Source organism: Tasmannia lanceolata, unplaced genomic scaffold (genome assembly GCF_043159265.1).
Source record: "Tasmannia lanceolata isolate RefF3 unplaced genomic scaffold, GAP_Taslan_0.1 ptg000024l, whole genome shotgun sequence".
In the NCBI taxonomy this organism is placed as follows: domain Eukaryota; kingdom Viridiplantae; phylum Streptophyta; class Magnoliopsida; order Canellales; family Winteraceae; genus Tasmannia; species Tasmannia lanceolata.
Window position 1 is genome coordinate 5,232,271 of NW_027518701.1, and position 19,124 is coordinate 5,251,394.

General features: G+C 43.9%; 3 protein-coding genes across 3 annotated transcripts; 2 read left to right on the top strand and 1 right to left on the bottom strand.

Annotated features, from left to right (window-relative positions):
- Positions 1-381: 381 nt before the first annotated feature.
- LOC143857120 (heavy metal-associated isoprenylated plant protein 39-like) lies at positions 382-2,851 on the bottom strand. Its single transcript, XM_077367404.1, has 3 exons — positions 2,715-2,851; positions 1,274-1,355; positions 382-634 (listed from the first exon to the last, which is right to left on the bottom strand). The coding sequence occupies exons 1-3, from the start codon at positions 2,721-2,723 to the stop codon at positions 489-491; spliced, it is 237 nt and encodes a 78-aa protein (XP_077223519.1). The 5' UTR covers positions 2,724-2,851; the 3' UTR covers positions 382-488.
- A 4,907-nt stretch (positions 2,852-7,758) lies between these two features.
- On the top strand, positions 7,759-10,435 carry LOC143856943 (uncharacterized). Its single transcript, XM_077367223.1, has 3 exons — positions 7,759-9,167; positions 9,303-10,278; positions 10,373-10,435. The coding sequence occupies exons 1-3, from the start codon at positions 7,759-7,761 to the stop codon at positions 10,433-10,435; spliced, it is 2,448 nt and encodes an 815-aa protein (XP_077223338.1).
- Positions 10,436-15,470: 5,035 nt separating this feature from the next.
- Positions 15,471-16,424, top strand: LOC143856944 (uncharacterized). Its single transcript, XM_077367224.1, has one exon. The coding sequence runs from the start codon at positions 15,471-15,473 to the stop codon at positions 16,422-16,424; it is 954 nt and encodes a 317-aa protein (XP_077223339.1).
- Positions 16,425-19,124: the final 2,700 nt, after the last annotated feature.

Genomic DNA, 19,124 nt, shown 5'->3' on the forward strand with positions numbered 1-19,124 from the left:
CAGGAGACAACCAAACGCAGTCAAAATGCCCACTATTTATACTGTTTACTCCTATAATACCCCTACATGTCACAAACAAATTCTAGCCATCTTCACATCCATTGGCTCCTATATTTATACCATTTGCTCCCAAATTCCGTACACATTACAAAATAATTTTACACATCTCCATCTCTCCTGTCTCTATCAAATTTGAATAAAAAGCTTGAGTGATTGTTATCAATTCTACGTCAGATTCTTATGACAGTGTCACAAGTGCTTGTATGTTTGGACAACAACACCAAAATCCAATTAAAGAAACTACCTACATGAAAACAAAGTTCCTTGCTTTCCAAGCAAATAAGAAATGTAAAATAAAGTGCTTGAATTCAGCAAGGAAAAGGTTGCGAAATTAAAATGATAGATTTCTAGATTCAACTATTAGAATATGATGAGACATTACACAACTTTATTTCACTATTATGCTATTTTTTCTCATCCCTCTTCTTCTATTTTTTCTCTGCTTTAGCTGGCCCAACTGACAGTATGTCTATTTTTCCTATTTTTTTCAACTTTTTCGCAATCGCGACTGGATCCATATTGCCTACGATCACCATCTCTTGCTTCTTAAGATCTGCAGCAATTGAGTCGACACCTGTGCAGGAAAAAAATTAAAATAATCAAATAAAAATTATCACCATTTTATTAGATTTAGCTGAGAGGGTAGAAATATCATTTCCCTTAGACCCTATTTGGATTTCAGAAAATTTTTGGGAAAAGTTTGGAAAAGAATTTTTTTTTCCAAAATTTCATGCGTACTTTTTCATTGTTTGATTACATATGAAAAAATTGACTTGAATCACCGCAACCAAGTCAAGTTTTTCTACATAGACCTTTAATTTTTACCGATAATCTTAAAATTAGTCTGCCCCCCCCCCCCCCCCCCCCCCCCCAAGTGTAAATTAATGGCTCCGCCCTGCTTTTACCCAAGCTTAGAATTTGTCAACGGATTACGCAAGTAATTGCAATTATCATATGAGTAATCAGATAAATACAATTATTACTACGAACTTATAAAAATCAATAAATTTTCACTTGGATACTAGGATTGTGTCCAGTTAACAAGATTCCTGAGCGCCGACAAGACCAAGGTCTCGATTTCAAGGTATCATCATGCCTCGAGCAAAATATGCCTCGAGCATTTTTCAATTTCAAATAACCCGCATGGTATTTTTCATTTTTTCCTTGAAATAAAGAGAACAATTGAAGGTGAAAAGGAAATTTTGATACATACCAAAAATCTCAGTGACTGCCTCTATAGCTTTCTGCTTCACCTTCACGTCGGTCATGGATGTGATTTTTATCACCACCTTTTTCTAAGCATTAAAATTTAAAAGAAGAATGAATTAAAATTTTAATTACTCAATCTTTATAAGATTCATCAATCAATAAAACAGGAGGAATGATAGATGCAAGGGAGCCCTTGCATAAAGAACTAAAAAAGGGCCCTTGATTGGTTCCACTTACCCAAGCTTTATAAGATTCATCAATCAATAAAACAGAAGGAATGATAGATGCAAGGGAGCCCTTGCATAAAGAGCTAAAAAAGGGCCCTTGATTGGTTCCACTCACCCAAGCTTTATAAGATTCATCAATCAATAAAACAGGAGGAATGATAGATGCAAAAGAGCCCTTGTATAAAGAGCTAAAAAAGGGACCCTGATTGGTTCCACTTGTTGGATATTTTAATATTTTTAAAGCTTTAAAAGCCTTGACCGTTTGAATCAAAACCCAAATGGTTTGCTAGCATTTATTATACTTTAATATTATATACGTTTTGCACAATTTGAATTGCTAATTTATTCACTCTTTAATATTTTTAATGTTTCTTTTTTGTAACCTTTTTTGCCATAAAGAGAGAGACGTTGGGGATGGAAGAATAGTTGGCTATATATACTTCCTTTGTGTATACAACAATTCATCCGTGTAATTCCTCTTGTGCATACACAAATGCACAAAACATAACTTCTTTTTCTCTTGTTCTATCTATCCATTCTTTTATACTTGTATTTTAATAAGTTTCAACCTTTAAGCATTTGTAAGATTTCTTTTGGGCAAATTGTTCGGCATAAATCGTGTTCGCAAGGTCCGAGCCGGTGCGTGCACACCGTCAAAGACAAGTACAGTGGTGTTGTATCCTGGAGATAGGTCGCAAGAGAACCCGATTGCATACCAAGCGTGGTGGGGGCGATAATCTATCTTAAGGGTAGTGTTATTCCGTAACGTGCCTCTACCACTAAATTCTTCTCAATTTCTCACATATATGCTTTGATCTTTGGTTACGGATTTGCGGTTTACATTCAGGATCATCAAAGGTAACCCTTTCTTTATTTCATTTCAATTAAATATATCACTAGTTTTGTTGAACTAATCTATTTGACCCATAATTTCCAACACCACTTACCCAAGCTTTATAAGATCCATCAATCAGTAAAACAGGAGGAATGATAGATGCAAGGGAGCCCTTGCATAAAGAGCTAAAAAAGGGCCCTCGATTGGTTCCACGTCATTGAGTGTAACCGTTTAAAATTAGTTAAATGTAGTTACACTTAATGACGTGGAACCAATCACGGGCCCTTTTACAGCTCTTTATGCAAGTGCTCCCTTGCATCTATCATTGCTCATAAAACAGATAATAAGCAAGCCATAATCAAAAAAGGAAAATTAGAACATACCTGTGACATCTTAGAAGGACCTAACTGAATTTCAATGAAATGAGAAAAAGTTGGAGAGCTTACAAAAGCAAAATGGCATGAATTATAGAGGTGGGTGCGTGGGTATTTATAGGAGTTGAGGGATGAGTTTTATCATAAATGAAAACAAATATGTAGGTCCTTCCATTGCTTTCAAAAGAAAGGGTGGCTTTTTGTGACAAGATTGGTTTCTTACGAGGGAAGCAAAACTTACTTGGGAACCAAGGCTCACTGGCTTTGAGCTTCAATACTTTCCTGAGTTACTTTGGATCCAAGGCTCACTGGCTTTGACTTTCACTACTTTCCTGAGTGACTCTCTTTCACTACTTTCCTGAGTGACTCTCTTTTACTTGGGAACCAAGGCTCACTGGCTTTGACTTTCACTACTTTCCTGAGTGACACTCTTTCACTACTTTCCTGAGTGACTCTCTTTTACTTGGGAACCAAGGCTCACTGGCTTTGACTTTCACTACTTTCCTGTGTGACTCTCTTTTGCCGGAATTTTTTTGGTTCTTGGGATTTTTGTGGAACAAAAAACTTCCTAGGAGATTGGTGGGAAAAAAAAACTCCCTGCAAGTATCCCGGTAAAATAAAAATCCCATGTTTGGTTGACCGGATTATGGTGGGAAAAAAATGCCTTGTTTGGTTGCTTGAACTGTTGGGAAGAATTTTTTTTCTCTATAGGCTTATTTTTGGTCCAGGGATTTTTGGTTCCTGGGAGTTTTTTTTTTTTCCTTCTTGGGGTTTCGTGCGGGGTTATTTTGGTTCCTGGGATTGTTTTGGGCCCAGCAACCAAACGTGGGTTTCCTGCGGAAATTCCACAAAAGTCCCAAGAACCAAAAAATATTCCGGCAACCAAATGGAGCACAGTCTCCATTTTTTCCTATTCAAAACCTCTTTGACTATTCTAAGTGATGATCGTATTCACAGTCACACGTATTTGCCTCAAGAATTTCTTGGCAAGCGTATATCTTGGGATTTTTAAACTTTGGGGTTTATATCGGGAAAAACTGAAAAAATTATTTAAAAATATATAAAATATACAATTTAAGAGAAATTACAAAATAAAAACTATTGTAAAAAGATCATGATATTATTGTCATATTATGACTATATTTTCACGCCAACCAATAAAAATGGAAATACCATAATTTTTCTTTAAAATACCTAGATTATTTCAGGCTTTTTGTCGTTTTAACAAAATGTCGCAATAAAATTGTGATATTTTTGAAAGGGAAATGATATCAGCGCTCCAATGTTTCGATATTGGAGCTAAGTTTCTCGTCTTTTAGTAATTAAAGTGCTTGTGAGAGATTTTTGAGAACAGTAATAACCTAAAAGACAAGAAACTTGAGCTCCAATATCAAAACATTGGAGCGCTGATATCATTTCCCTTTTGAAAACGTCGGAGATATTTGTTGCTATAATTGTTTTAATCAAGTACACGGCTATGTTTCAATTAACTATGATCTGCTTTAGCCTTGTTTTTGGATTGCAGCAGACTCCATGGTGTTGAAAATCAACCATTTCTAAAAGCTCGCAACCATAGAAAGTAGAAATTTTGTATCCCTAATTCCAAATTGGAATTAGGGCCTGGGGTTTTGGAATAAGAGTTTGGGCCCATCCGTGTGTTTTCAGAACAATGTTAAACCAGTGGGGCCAGCTCTAGAGATGCAATAGCCTAGAAAGTCTCACTTACCAATAGTTGAAGTAGGGGGGCTTGAATGTGAATCATTAAAACTTTCTTAACCATCCACTTGTAGGCCATGTATAAGATAGTTAGGGTCATCAAAATGAGTATAAATTTTGGGCATGGACATCTAATCTAATCTAATAAGGGGAATTCTAAACTCACAGGAGCCCTTGTAGAAAAGGCTTACAAGGGCGGCACTATTGGAGCCACATCAGCCTGTGTGCATTTAAAACGGCATTGATAACCGTATAAGCAACGACGTGGCTGCAATAGTGCTGCCCTTGGAGGCCTTTTCTACAAGGGCTCCTGTGAGTTTAGCATACCTCATCTAATCTAATAATATATAAATAAAACGGAATGTTGCAGTAAGTGGCAATCCCTATCCCTTTTTATATTTTCCCCGTTTTCCCATTTTCCTACTCTATCATCTTCCCTTCCACTTTTACAATAAACCCCCTTCTTATAAGGTTTTAATTTTTAAATGCTCTTTTACTATGTATTCAATTGAGCTAGTTGCAATGAACAGAAAGACGGGACAACAAAAAATTCCTGGCCACGCATGTCTCTCTATCTCCACGCATCTCGACAAAAACTTTCAAGAGACGAAAGGCATAAAGATTTTTGGAGAGCAATTTCAAGAGACGCAAATTGATGGGGTATGAAAAGCAACAACCAAATGGTTGTTGACATGTGGCCCAAGAAGGGCCCACCATAAATTCCGCACCTGCCCAGGGGTAGTCTGGTAAATCTGCCAAGAGCAGGTAAACCTAGACCCACAAAAGGGCCAACACCTGTCCTGGGGTAGGTAATCCAACCACCCCAGGGCTCTCACTATAAAAGGCCTCCAAAGGCTCAAAGGAAAGGGTAATAACTTCTAAACTACCAACATAAAGTTTTGGCTCTGCTCCTTTGCTCATACTAACTTGAGTGTCGAAGGGCCCGTCCCGAGCAACGACTCAGGGTTGGTCTTCTGATCTCATACGCTCTTGTGCAGGCCATAATACCTCCCGTTCAGTATCTTGGGCCCACAAGATCCGCTCTTTCGTCATTGCCGTATCTGTTACCATTTTTGGGCCTAACAGATTGGCGCCATCCGTGGGACCTCGAACTAAAAGCTGTTTGGGATCTTATTTAAAATGGCAGGACGGAGAAGTGCGCGGGTACCGACTGTCCCGGCAGCCCGAGCTGGAGCGCCTCGCGGGATTCGGAGCGAATGACTTGCCTCGCGGATAGTGGCTCCTTCAGCAATTGCGGAACAGAGCCCGGCCCGTTCTAAACACCTGAACCCTGCTCCTCCTTCAGAGCAAATCTAGGCTCTCTTTCAACAGATGACTACTCTTGTTGGTCAATATCAAGGTCTGATCCAAGCGCCTCGCTAGCATCCCCCGGAAGCCTCCCGACCTGTGCAGGAAAGGTCTAGTGCCCACAGGGGAGAGCCTGTGCCCTCCGGCAGAAATCAGACCCACCACTCCACAAGGCGAGTCCATTACTCCCGAACCGGGCATGCCCAAACGGAGCCTCGTCATCATCGCAGGTCGCGGTCTCGTTCAATGCAAAGGCACCAAGCTAAAGAGGACCGTGCCCCGTGAGAAAAATCTCGGCATCGTCGGAGGAGCTTAGAAAGCCATTCTGGCTTTGCCGTGAGCCCCTTCGTGGAGAGAAACAGGTCCGCGAGCCGGATAGACAAAAGGACCGACCCAATGATACGGAGGATCGAAGAAATATACCACAGAATAGAAGAACTGGAGAAAGATCTGGGCCGGCCTACCTCAAAGGTGTTCTCAAGTAGACCGCCATTTACCGATAGTGTACTGGGCGCACCAACGCCCAAAGGGTTCAAGATGCCATCGATCCTGCAATATGATGGAACCACTGATCCCATGGACCATCTGGAGACGTTCAGAACCATAATGCTCCTCCACGGGGCCTCTGACGGGTTCCTCTGTAGAGCTTTTCCGACCACCCTGACGGGTACCGCACGAGATTGGTACTCGCGAATCAAGCCAAACTCCATCAGTAACTTTGAAGACTTCAGAAGTGATTTGGTCCGACATTTCATGAGCAGTCGAAGGCTAAGAAAAACAATAGCGTCCCTGATGGCCTTGCGACAGGAGGATAATGAACCTCTAAAGGCATTCGTGAGCCGTTTTAACAGGGAAGCCCTCTAGGTGCCGAATGTGGACCCTTCAACCGCCGTGAATGCACTCCTCGCAGGCGCCAAATCTAACAATTTTCGGCGATCAGTGACTCGCCAAAATCCACGCTCGTTGGCAGATCTAATGGCAGGAGGCAGAGGAGTACATATCCGTGGAGGAGATGCTTGCCGCCTTAGATTCGAATTAGAGGAGAACCTCTGAAGAAAAGAACCCTACCAAGCAGCATAGGGATGATAAAGCCTCCAGAAGAGAGAACCCCCCAGAGGAAGGAGGAAAATTACACCCCTCTCAACACTTCCAGGAGACACATACTGGCTGCGATCAGGGGAGAAGACTTCGTAAGATGGCCGGCCAGAATGATCTCAAAAGGAAACAAGAGAGACAAGTCAAAGTATTGCCGGTTCCATCAGGACCACAGCCACGACACCGATGAGTGCAGGCACCTCAAAGAGGAAATTGAACTGCTGATTAACTGAGGGTACCTGAAGAAGTATATCAAAGATGACAGACACAGGAGAGAGCGTAGGGAAAGAAGCCCTTAGGGCCAAAGCCCTCGACGATCTCAGCCGCCTCCTGAACGGAATCAATCTCCTCCGCCAGTAAGCTCACAGCCCGAGATGCGCCGATCCCAACCTAACGGGGTCATAAACTCCATTATGGGGGGACCGGCCGCCGGAGGAACATCGTCAACTGCTCGAAAGGCTTACGCGGGCCTAGTCAATGCCGTTCACACATGCAACAAGAAGATGAAGACAGAGAATGAGATCTCCTTCTTAGACGCGGATCTCAATAACTTGATACTCAGTCATGACGACGCCCTGGTCATAACCATGCTCGTCGCGAACTGGAAATTAAAGAAGATTCTCATCGACAACGGGAGCTCGGCCGGCATATTCTACTATCATGCCTTTAAACAGATGATGATAGGAGATGACCGTTTAAGGCCGGCGAACTCAGATTTATTCGGCTTCTCGGGAGAAGTTGTTAAAGTTGAAGGACAGATTGAACTTCCGGTCCTTGTTGGGGAGCCACCCTGTCAAGCTTTCGCAATGGTCAACTCTCTGGTAGTGAGGGCACGTCGGTCTATAACGCTATCTTGGGACTACCCGGCCAGAACTTCATCCGTGCCTTTGCCTCCGCGTATCATCAGAAAATGAAATTTGTAACGCCAAACGGCATGGGAGAAGTTAGAGGGGATCAACCACAGTCCAAGGAGTGCTATGCGATGGCACTCAACGGCAAAAATGCGTCGGAGTCATTGCCTATTGAACTGCTTGATCTAAGAGGTGAAGCCCAAGTAAATGAACCGGCCAAAGACCTCATCTCCATTCCTCTATACCAAGACAATGCCGAGAAGGTTGTTCAAATCGGCTCCTCCTTAGACAGCGGCACTCGGCAGGACCTTACCCAGTTTCTTCAAGACAACGCAGACGTCTTCGCATGGGCTCCTGCAGACATGCCTGGCATAGATCCGGAGGTCAGTACACACAAACTCGGCGTTGACCCCACCTGCAAACCTGTGAAGCAGAAAAGAAGACATTTTGCCCTAGAAAGGCACCAAGCGATCAAGGAAGAGGTAGAGAGGCTCTTGAAGGCTGACTTCATTCGAGAAATTCAATATCCGGACTGGCTTGCAAACATAGTTATGGTGACGAAAGCCAGCGGGAAGTGGAGGACCTGCGTTGACTTCACCGATTCGAACAAAGCTTGCCCTAAGGACAGCTATCCGCTCCCCAAAATCGATCAACTAATAGATGCTACCGCAGGTCACGAACTGCTGAGCTTTATGGACGCCTTCTCCGGATACAACCAGATCAGAATGTATGAATCAGATGTACCAAAAACATCCTTTGTAACGGATCAGGGCACGTATTGTTACCACGTCATGCCTTTCGGTTTGAAGAATGCAGGGGCAACATACCAAAGGCTAGTAAACAAACTCTTCGAAAAGCAAATCGGTCGCAACATGAAAGTCTATGTGGGCGATATGTTGGTTAATAGCCAGAGCACTCAAGATCATGTCTCCGACCTAAAAGAGACATTTCACATCTTAAGGCAACATAACATGAAACTCAACCCCACAAAGTGCACCTTCGGCGTCGGCGCGGGCAAATTTCTGGGGTTTATGGTAAGCAAAAGAGGAATAGAAGCCAACTCGGAAAAAATCAGGGCAATAGTGGAGCTCACTCAACCAAAAATCATTCGGGAAGTGCAGCGGCTAACCGGAATGGTAGCCGCATTGGGACTCTTCGTCTCAAAATCCGCACAAAGATGTCTACCTTTCTTCATTGCAGTCAAGGGAATCAAAACAGCACCCTGGACATCGGAATGTCAAGTTGCGTTCGAAGAGCTGAAGCAGTACTTATCCTCCTCGCCGTTGTTGGCCAAGCCAGAACCGGGAGAAGAGCTACTCCTGTACCTATTGGTGAGCCCCATGGCACTGGCGGCAGTGCTGATTCGAGAGGAGCACAACCAGCAGAAACCAATCTACTATGTCAGCAAGGTCCTACATGATGCTGAGACCAGATACCAGGGAGTTGAAAAGTTGGCATATGCTCTTGTTATGGCGGCCAGAAAGCTGAGGCCGTATTTTCAAGCCCACATGATAAAAGTCCTGACGGGTCAACCACTCAGACAGGTTCTCCATAGACCGGACACCTCAGGATGACTAGTGAAGTGGGCCGTAGAACTAACCGAGTTTGATATCCAATACCTGCCCAGACCGGCGATAAAAGCCCAAGTATTGGCAGATTTCGTTGCAGAATGCACCATCCCCCAGCAAAGCATCGCGTCCGAAATTGTCGAAACTCCAGTGTTAGAGGAGATAACTACACCTGGGAGACAAGTAGAATCTGAGGCGGCTACTCCTGTAAGAACAGAAAGCGCCACTGTACCAGCGGAACAGGATATGTCGCCCGAGGTGCTCTGGGAAGTATATGTGGACGGATCTTCAAGCAGAAGCGATTGTGGAGCCGGCTTGATTCTTACTGGGCCTGAGAACTTCGTTCTGGACTACGCACTAAGGTTCGGATTCCGTGCGTCCAACAATGAGGCAGAATATGAGGCTCTCATCGCTGGAATGAACCTGGCGGTCCAGACTCAAGCCCAAAGGCTGAAGGCGTATTGCGACTTCCAACTGGTCACCAACCAAATCCAAGGAGTCTACGAGGCCCGCGACGAGCGTATGATTAAATATCTTGCCAAGGTCCACCTTCTAGCCAGCAAATTCAAAAGCTTTGAGGTCATCAGAATCCCTAGAACAGAAAATACAAAAGAAGACGTGCTATCCAAACTAGCAGCTTCTTGTTACACCGCTCTCGGGAGCATATGCATGGATTTTTTGACGAAGTCAAGTATTGACAACGAGGCCGTAGAAATAATGCAGGTTGACTACGAGCCATGCTGGATAGACGAAATCATTGATTACCTCCGTGGTGGGAAACTTCCTGAAGGAAAGAAAGAGGCCCGCAAAGTGGTACAAAGAGCAACAAGGTTTTCCCTAGATGGTGAGAACCTGTACAAAAGGTCGTACACCCTTCCATACCTGAAATGCCTCCGGCCAAGCGAGGCCGCGTACACTCTGCAGGAGACCCATGAAGGAATTTGCGGAGAGCACTTGGGGGGCAAGGCCCTCACCATCAAACTGCTTTTAAGAGGCCTGTACTGGCCAACCTTGAGGAGAGATGCTTTGGAGCTGGTTAAAAAGTGCGAGAGATGTCAGAAATTCTCTCCCATCATTCATCAACTGGCAGTACCTATGGCCCCGATCATCAGCCCACTCCCTTTTGCAGTATGGGGGATGGACATTTTGGGCCCTTTTCCACCGGCATCCGGAAGGCGTGAATTTGTCGTAGTTGTTATAGACTACTTCACGCGACTCAACGCAAGCGTGTCGGGGGTGGACCATCTTAAAGGAACCGGCCAGGGTCCGGTAGGCTCGCTGTCCTCGACATAGAGGAACCTGTTTTTTCAGTTATGTATGGAGGGTGGAATGCCAGTGATCATCTTCACCTCGACACTCTGGCTGATGTAGATCCAACCTCTGTCCTTATGCCTCTTCAGATGCGCGCACATACGGAACAACGGTATGGACAAGTTCCTTTGGAGATGACCCCGGATCAGGTACATAAAGCCGACCAGCGTTCTCCATGAGTTCGGCGCAACTTGAGCCGTGGCAAGGCCGTAATATTGGAGGACCTCAGCAAAAAAGGTATGTATTGGGAACCTAAGTCCGGCCCTTAAGGCCTCGTCGTAAATACAGACATCAGTATTGTCGTTGCTAGCCCTATCTCCCTCTATTGCCCCTCTCAACCTGAACCGCTCAGGAATGTAATACCTATCCCTAATCTCCCCTAGTTTGGACTCTTCAAGGATATTCTCCTCGTAAAGAGCCTGATTATTGTACTGAGGATTGGCGTCCATTTGAGCCTCAGCTATGACCTCTACGGCCCGACCCGGAATGAAAGAAGAAGACGCCCTAGCCATATAACTCCCCTCAGTTGCCCCTGCACGGTAGGGGCTATCTGTTCGGACAGGGGTGGTGTTTAAATCTAAAATCACCTCGTCCCCGCTATCTGCGAGCTCGTCAAGGGCAACTACATCCGCCCTATGGCCTACCATGTGTGGGCCGGGAACTCTGGTCGGATTAGATTCGATCCTGTCCGACGAACTAGACCCTGAACTGCTAACGGAAGTGGATTCCCCTGAGGACGATCTAGAGTTTGACTCAGAACTAGAACTACTGGACATCAAGAAAAATAGAAAAAGAGACATGAAGACGCGTTAAAAAGAAAATTACCGGTCCAAAGAGAGGCCCCTGATTCGCGGACGACCGCGACCACAAGCTACCACAACCAAGCAGGCAGAGCAAAAGAGAGGCAGAAAGAAAAAATGAGGCAGAAGTAAAAAGTGAAAAGTAAAAAATGAAGGTGAATACCACTTCTTATAGCCTTGTGAGGCTTCAGGCGATTGCGTTCGCGAACCAGGCGGTGCCACGTGCCCCTCATTAATGAAGCGGGGCACACCTTACGAGGCGAGCGTGCGTATACGTATAGGGATACGTATAATACGTACGTATGTAGCCTATGTGCGTACCTTCTATGAATATACGTACAGGTTGAATATGGAAAAAGTTTCAAGTGTTTGAGCCCGTCCCAAGCCGGCCAGGATATAATGTGTTTCATAAAACGACAAAAATCTGCTCGTCCCAAGCCGGGCAGGATATGACACGTTTCATAAAACGACAAAAGTCTGCCCGTCCCAAGCCGGTCAGGATATGACGCGTTTCATAAAACGACAAAAATCAGCTCGTCCCAAGCTGACCAGGATATGACGCGTTTCATAAAACGATAAAAATCTGCCAGTCCCAAGTCAGCCAGGATATGACGCGTTTCATAAAACGACAAAAATCTGCTCGTCCCAAGCCGGCCAGGATATGACGCATTTCATAAAACGATAAAAATTTGCCCGTCCCAAGCCGGTCAGGATATGACACATTTCATAAAACGACAAAAATCTGCTCGTCCCTGGCCGTACATAAGGCTTGGCCGGACCGATTAGAGCTCTTCATAGTTCTGGTCATCCCAGGTCGTGTAGCAAGTTTGGCCGGACAGATATTACAATCCATGTTTCTGGCCGTCCCATGCCGGACAGATGGTTTGGCCGGACAGATATTACATTCCATGTTTCTGGCCGTCCCAGGCCGGACAAATGGCTTGGCCGGACAGATTATCACACTTCATGTTTCTGACCGTCCCAGGCCGGACAGATGGCTTGGCTGGACAGATATTACAGTCCATGTTTCTGGCCGTCCCAGGGCGGACAGATTATCACACTTCATGTTTCTGACCGTCCAAGGCCGGATAGATGGCTTGGCCGGACATATATTACAGTCCATGTTTCTAGCCGTCCCAGGCCGGACAGATGGTTTGGTTGGACAGATATTACACTTCATGTTTTTGGCCATCCCAGGCCGGATAGATGGCTTGGCCGGACAGATTATCACACTTCATGTTTCTGACCATCCCAGATCGGACAGATGGCTTGGCCGGACAGATATTACAATCTATGTTTCTGGCCGTCCCAGGCCGGACAGATATTACACTTCATGTTTCTGGCCGTCCCAGGCCAGACAGATCCTTTCACTTCATTTCCCTGGTCGTCCCGGGCCATGTAGAAGGCCCGGCCGACCAGATCTTTTCACTTCATATTTTCGGCCATCCCGAACTGGGCGAGACATCGAAAGCTGGCCGATGCGCTTCATCCCGAACACCGACTCATTCAACCGCTCAGGGACACAACCTCTCATGCTTCCCCAAGTCACTACAATGACTCGGAGAACTGGGGGGCAACTGATGGGGTATGAAAAGCAACAACCAAATGGTTGTCGACACGAGGCCCAAGAAGGGCCCACCATAAATTCTGCACCTGCCCAGGGGTAGTCTGGTAAATCTGCCAAGAGCAGATAAACCTAGACCCACAAAAGGGCTGACACCTGTCTTGGGGTAGGTAATCCAACCACCTCAGGGCTCTCACTATAAAAGGCCTCCAAAGGCTCAAAGGAAAGGGTAATAACTTCTAAACTACCAACATAAAGTTTTGGCTCTGCTCCTCTGCTCGTACTGACTTGAGTGTCGAAGGGCCCGTCCGGAGCAACGACTCCGGATTGGTCTTCTGACCTCGTGCGCTCTTGTGCAGGGCATAATACCTCCCGTTCAGTATCTTGGGCCCACAAGATCCGCTCTTTCGTCACTGCGGTATCTGTTACCAATTTTGGGCCTAACACAAACTTTTAGAGAGACAGAGGGAGAGGAGATTTTGCTCCCAGGTTAGTGTTACATGCCTAGATTGGAGCAACTTGTGCTGGAATAAATTAGTTTAGATTTTATTAACAATAGGAATTGCTTCGTATTGCTTTGGATGTGTAGGAGTCTTAGAGATAAGGATTGTATAGATTAGGGCTTTTCTATAAATAACTTGTACCCTGCTTTTTTAGGGGAATGAAGAAAATTATTCCAGAGAACTGTGTCTTGCAGCACAAAGGAGGAGGACCCTTCCCTCCAAGAGGGTCAAGAGGCCGATCTTCCCTCTGAGAAGATCAAATCCGTTACGAACCGATTCGGGTTCATAATAGTTAGTTCCCTATTAGTGTGGTTCAGCTTAGAGAGGCTTTAATACATCCATCCCCCACTTTCAGCTGTATATTTACTCTGGTTCAGCTTAAGGAGGCTTTAACCCTTTACCCATGCCCAATACTTGAAATCGAAATCATAGTAGTCAGTTTAATTTTGATTGCTTCTTTCATGCGGTAATTAAACTGCCATATCGTTCCCTTTAAACTTGGAGGATTGAGTTGTATTTGGGGAATTAGGATTCCAGGTTGGTTTATCGTTTTATAGGGGATTGGGTTTTTATTTTATTAAATTTTTTTTTTTTTTTGGGGGGGGGGGGGTGGTTGAAGAGTGAAATTAGGGTTCTAGGTTGGTTTATCAATGCAGCCATCAACAATCCTTTGATTTTCTATTATACTTTTTCCTATTTTCTTTTCCAGGTTAGATTGGCTTTATTTGATTCTTTGTTTTTCTTTGTTTTTTGTTCATGTGCAACGCAGGGGTATACAACTAGTTAGAAAGAAATGTATAATTATAGAGAGAGTGGGAGAGTGCTGCTCTCCGGGAAAAAAAAAGTTGACAGGTCTTTAATTTGGAGATTTTATATGGTGAGTGTTGGGGGTAAAATCGGCATTAACCGTGGATGAGCAACACGTGGCACCTCCGAATGATTAGGAGCCGACCTATAGGAAGGATAACACAATCTTATCCTCTCCGTATAAATAGCAACGACCATATTTGGGAAACCGCCCCTCAAAGAGGTAACACGCCCTAAGGCAGTGGCTTTCCAAGAAAAGTAGACCCATTATTAGGAAAGACTCCTAAAATAGTAAGATTCTAATCATCACGGACTCTATTCTCTATAAAAGGGATCCTCATATTCATAATGGAACTACGTTACACTTGATCCTCAATAAAGGGGTATGAAGGCAACTTGGGAAGACCAGGTTCAGTCACAATCATCTCCCCCTCTTCTTCGTTGGTAATGCTCCTGAATCCCATCTTCTTCCCTTCAATTTGCCTGTGATTCCAATTTCTAGCTTAAATATTGAGGTATCATAATTCCGGTACTTCTAACATCTTTCTGTGAGTACAAGTTGCTTACAGGGATAACTCTATCACTAATAGATCGTATAGACTAGATTTCGACATCATCAGATTGGCACTATCCGTGGGACCACCATGACGAATTTGAGATCAAAAACTTCGAAATCCGTCGCAGCTAACCCACAAGGAGAAGAAGTAATGAGCAGGAGTCAAGCACAGGCTACAATCCCCGAGAATCAACTTCCTGAGGAAACGCCTAATAACGACGATACTACTCCAGTCCCTATAACCATGTTCAACCAACTTGCATCGCAAGTGGGGAACATTTCGGTCGCCCTTCAGGAAATATTGAGACGTTTACCACTCCCTAGCGATAATTCAAAATGTCAATATTCCTCCACTAATCACGGAAGTGAGGAATCCGCATTTAGAGGAAGAACTAGACGAATCGCCTGAGGGCAGAAACCCTTGCAGTCGAAGGCCAGTAAATCACCGACCTTCTGCTTCGATTAGTAGTCTCAGGCTGAATCATGAAAACGGGGAGGCGAACGACCGACGAGCACTGGAATGAACTTTCAGGCCTATTCCAACCCAGAACAACAACGTCCCCCAAAGGGCTAATAGCACAGGAAACCCGAACCAAAGACAAGACAACCCGCATCACAAATTGAGAGAAGGAATTAATGTGCCTGACTCGGGAATCCTTGCCGAACTTCAGCGACAAGTCAGGGAGATGCAACACCATATTAAGAAACCTTACGAACCGGACCTCCTAACTGAATGGGATAATGAAATACAGTCACCGTTCGTAGAGGCCATAGCACAGGCTCAATTGATACCGAATTTCGACCTACCGAGACTTGATCACTACGATGGTACAACGGATCCATTGGAATATCTTCAATCCTATAAGAGGGCGATGGAAGTTAAAGGTGCTAACGACATAACTATCTGTCGCGCCTTCTCTTCATATTTGAAAAGAGGAGCGAATAGTTGGTATGGTCGCCTTAAACCTAACTCCATATCCTCTTTTCAAGAGCTAGGTAGGGAATTTGTAACCTACTTCGCCAATAGTCGGCCACAGAAAAAACCTGCTGACGAGCTCCTCGCTCTCCGTCATGGAAAGAAAAAAACCTTACGATCTTTTATAGGTTGGTTTAGGGTTGAATTATCCCAAATCAAAGACCTTAACCAGGAGATGGTTAGAGCAACGATGAAATCGGCTGTCCACGACAGGGATCTCAAGGTAGCCCTGAATATCGGCCCTCCTCGAGATCCTCAGGAACTAATGGCGGTAGCAGACAAATATGTCAACAACGAAGAATCTTTCGCCATGGAGAGAGAATTAGAACTCGCCAAACCTCCGGAGAAACGGAAGGAGGAGGCTCGTTCGAATAATGGTCAGGCTAAACCTCCTCGATCTGATAATCGACAGTCACAATCTCGTAACCGAGCTCTGTCGCAACAGTTCGAAAGGTACAACTATACTCCTTTAAATACATCCGTTGCAAATATCCTTTATGAAATCCGAGGAAAGGAGGATCTCCAATGGCCACCAAAGATGAAAGGTACCGGTCGAAAGCGCAATACTAGCAAATATTGCCATTTTCATGGCGACCATGGTCACACAACAGATGATTGTTATAATCTGAAGAATAAAATCGAAAGGTTGGTAGGGCTCGGGTGAGTCGATAAATACTTGTTGAACCCGAAGAATAATGGACCTTCCCATAAATCGGAGGTTCCAAAGACGCCCGATCCTTCTAATCCAACCCAATCGATCGTCTGGACTGACCAAACCAGACAGATTTTTGAGGTTAGACAACTCCTGGACATAAGGACCGACTCTCCACTCAGAATTGCAGGAAGCATCGATGTAATCGCTGGAGGAGTGGCCTCAGGAGGATCAACAATTTACGGGCATAAGGCGTATGCCTCTATCTAGTGGTAAGCTCTCTAGCTGTTAGCGCCGTACTTGTCAGGCAAGGGCAAAGAACGGAGCACCCCATATATTTTGTCAGCCGAGTACTACACGACGCCAAAACAAGGTATCAGAACATCGAAAAGTTTGCTTTTGCTGTAGTCGTTGCCGCCAGAAAATTACATCCATACTTTCAAGCCCACATCATAGTTGTTCTTACCGATCAACTATTGCGCAAAATCCTTCAAAAACCCGACACTTCGGGACGATTAATCAATTGGGCGGTAGAACTTGGCGAATTTGACATACAAGTGCGACCTCGTCCCGCAATTAAGTCGCAAGTACTTGCCGACTTTGTGGTAGAATGCACGGCTCCGACCAAAGACTTGGGGGGGCAGGGAGGAGATAAAAGATGAATAAGAAAAACAATATCTATGGATGTTGTTTGTCGATGGATCAGCCAATGCAGGCGGAAGAGGAGCAGGATTGGTCTTGGCCAGACCCGATAAATTTCTAGTGGAATATGCTCTGAAACTCCACTTCGATGCTTCCAACAACGAGGCCGAGTATGAGGCACTCCTGGCCGGACTGGCATTAGCCCTGGAATTTACTTGTAGTCATATATTCACACCTAAAGCAACACCAAGAAATATGAAGAATTGTAACACATTTTTGAGATAGTTCACAATAGCATATAACTTCCAATACTTATTTTGTAGAGCACTAAAATTGATCGGGGTGAAAATAACCACCCAATAATGAACCACCACATGGCTAAGGATAATTAAGTAATTCTAATACATAAGTGGAATCTCTGGAAGACAGGGTCAAATCAAATGCCGCCACTTGTCCAGCGCAATCATGTAATTACACCAATTCATTCTCTAAAGTGAGCATTAGAGTGATTTGTGTATGTTGAAGCATAAATTGTTAAATAACACCAACTCTAATAGCATAAGCTTTTAGAGTAATATTTGGTTGTTTTCACATGGAAGGCGTCCCGGCCATTCAAAAACACAACAACTACTTGATATAAAAAATCCACATGTACTGCCAACCCAAAAAGGTAGAATCACACGTGAGAGGGGTGTTGAATTAAAATTTATTAAGTAACACCAATACTCATAGCTTAAGAGGGAGTAATTGGTTGTTTCGCGGTGTATGCCTTAACGTTGTTTAATAAAACGTTTCTTGTGAATTTCCAATCAAAAGGTGTTTGAACTTCAAACTCATTCGATGGAGGGTCAAGAATTTTTGTGTTCCATTGAAACGTCTACATTGTATGAAAGCTCCATTGCTACTTAGTCTCCACTACTCATTGAGTTCATCTAGGATCTTTGTGTAAATTTAGTAAATTCCTCTCTATCTATAGCTTCCTCATCATTTCAATGGATTCTTTTCTGATAACTGAAGTTCTTTTGTATTGTCTGGTGTTCTTGAATCTAGAATTCATGTATTTCTCTATTAAGCTTTGTTACATCGGGCATTGAACGCCCAGTACTTCTCCATCGGAAAAGTGAGAGAGATGTGGATAGGCTTATAAAGACTTGGGCACCCTCCCCTTAACGACTAGCTTTTAAGGTCTGAGGGTGAGTTCTACCCTGTACAAGCCTCTCTGTGTGTGTGTGTGTGTGTGTGTGTGTGTGTGTGTGCACGCCACACACACAACACTTACACACTTCACACACATGCCAGTGATGTGGGTCTTGTCATTGCTTCTTTCATTATATCCTCTTTAATACCTTTCAAAAAAATTGTATCCTCTTTAATGCTTCTTTTATTCATGTTTATGTAAGCACGTGAATTTTTAAGTTCATTTTTTTTATTTATAAAACAACCAAAATACCTATAATCTTCCCATCATTTACAAGCCATGCCCCTCCCCATTTTAAACTAAAACACCCAAAACTCAGTCATAATTACAGGGAATGCCTTAGGGCATCTTTTAAGTATAGAAAAGGGCAAACATCACATTCTATTTACAAAACATGCCATTGTCTCTTTAAAAAATGGGATTCTAATTTCAGTTCTTCCAAAATTTATCAAAGCATCCATTTTCCCCCAAATCAAGCTACGAAAATCCCCTCAAAATACTACCAATTTTGTAAAGTTTCCTTCACCTTATTCCACCGCCAATCACCCTTTTCAACGACTATTTTCCCAACTCAAGTGAGATTTTCACCAAAAATGATGTTTTTCCCAAATCAGATCCTATTTTGACTGCCCTTAAAATCCCTAATTGATTCTCTCCAACAACCATTTTCTCCTTGATTAGTTAGTTCTTTCAAAGTTACTTCAATCGATTATCAGAAACTTCTCAATTCCTCCGATTTTCTTATGTTATTATATTCATGTCACATCTGCCATTACTTTAAAATTTGGTTTCTTCAAGTCTAGAATCAGTTCTTACTATTTCATAAAAAGTATCCAGTTGTCTCTTGAACTATTCAGCTCATTATTGGGTCC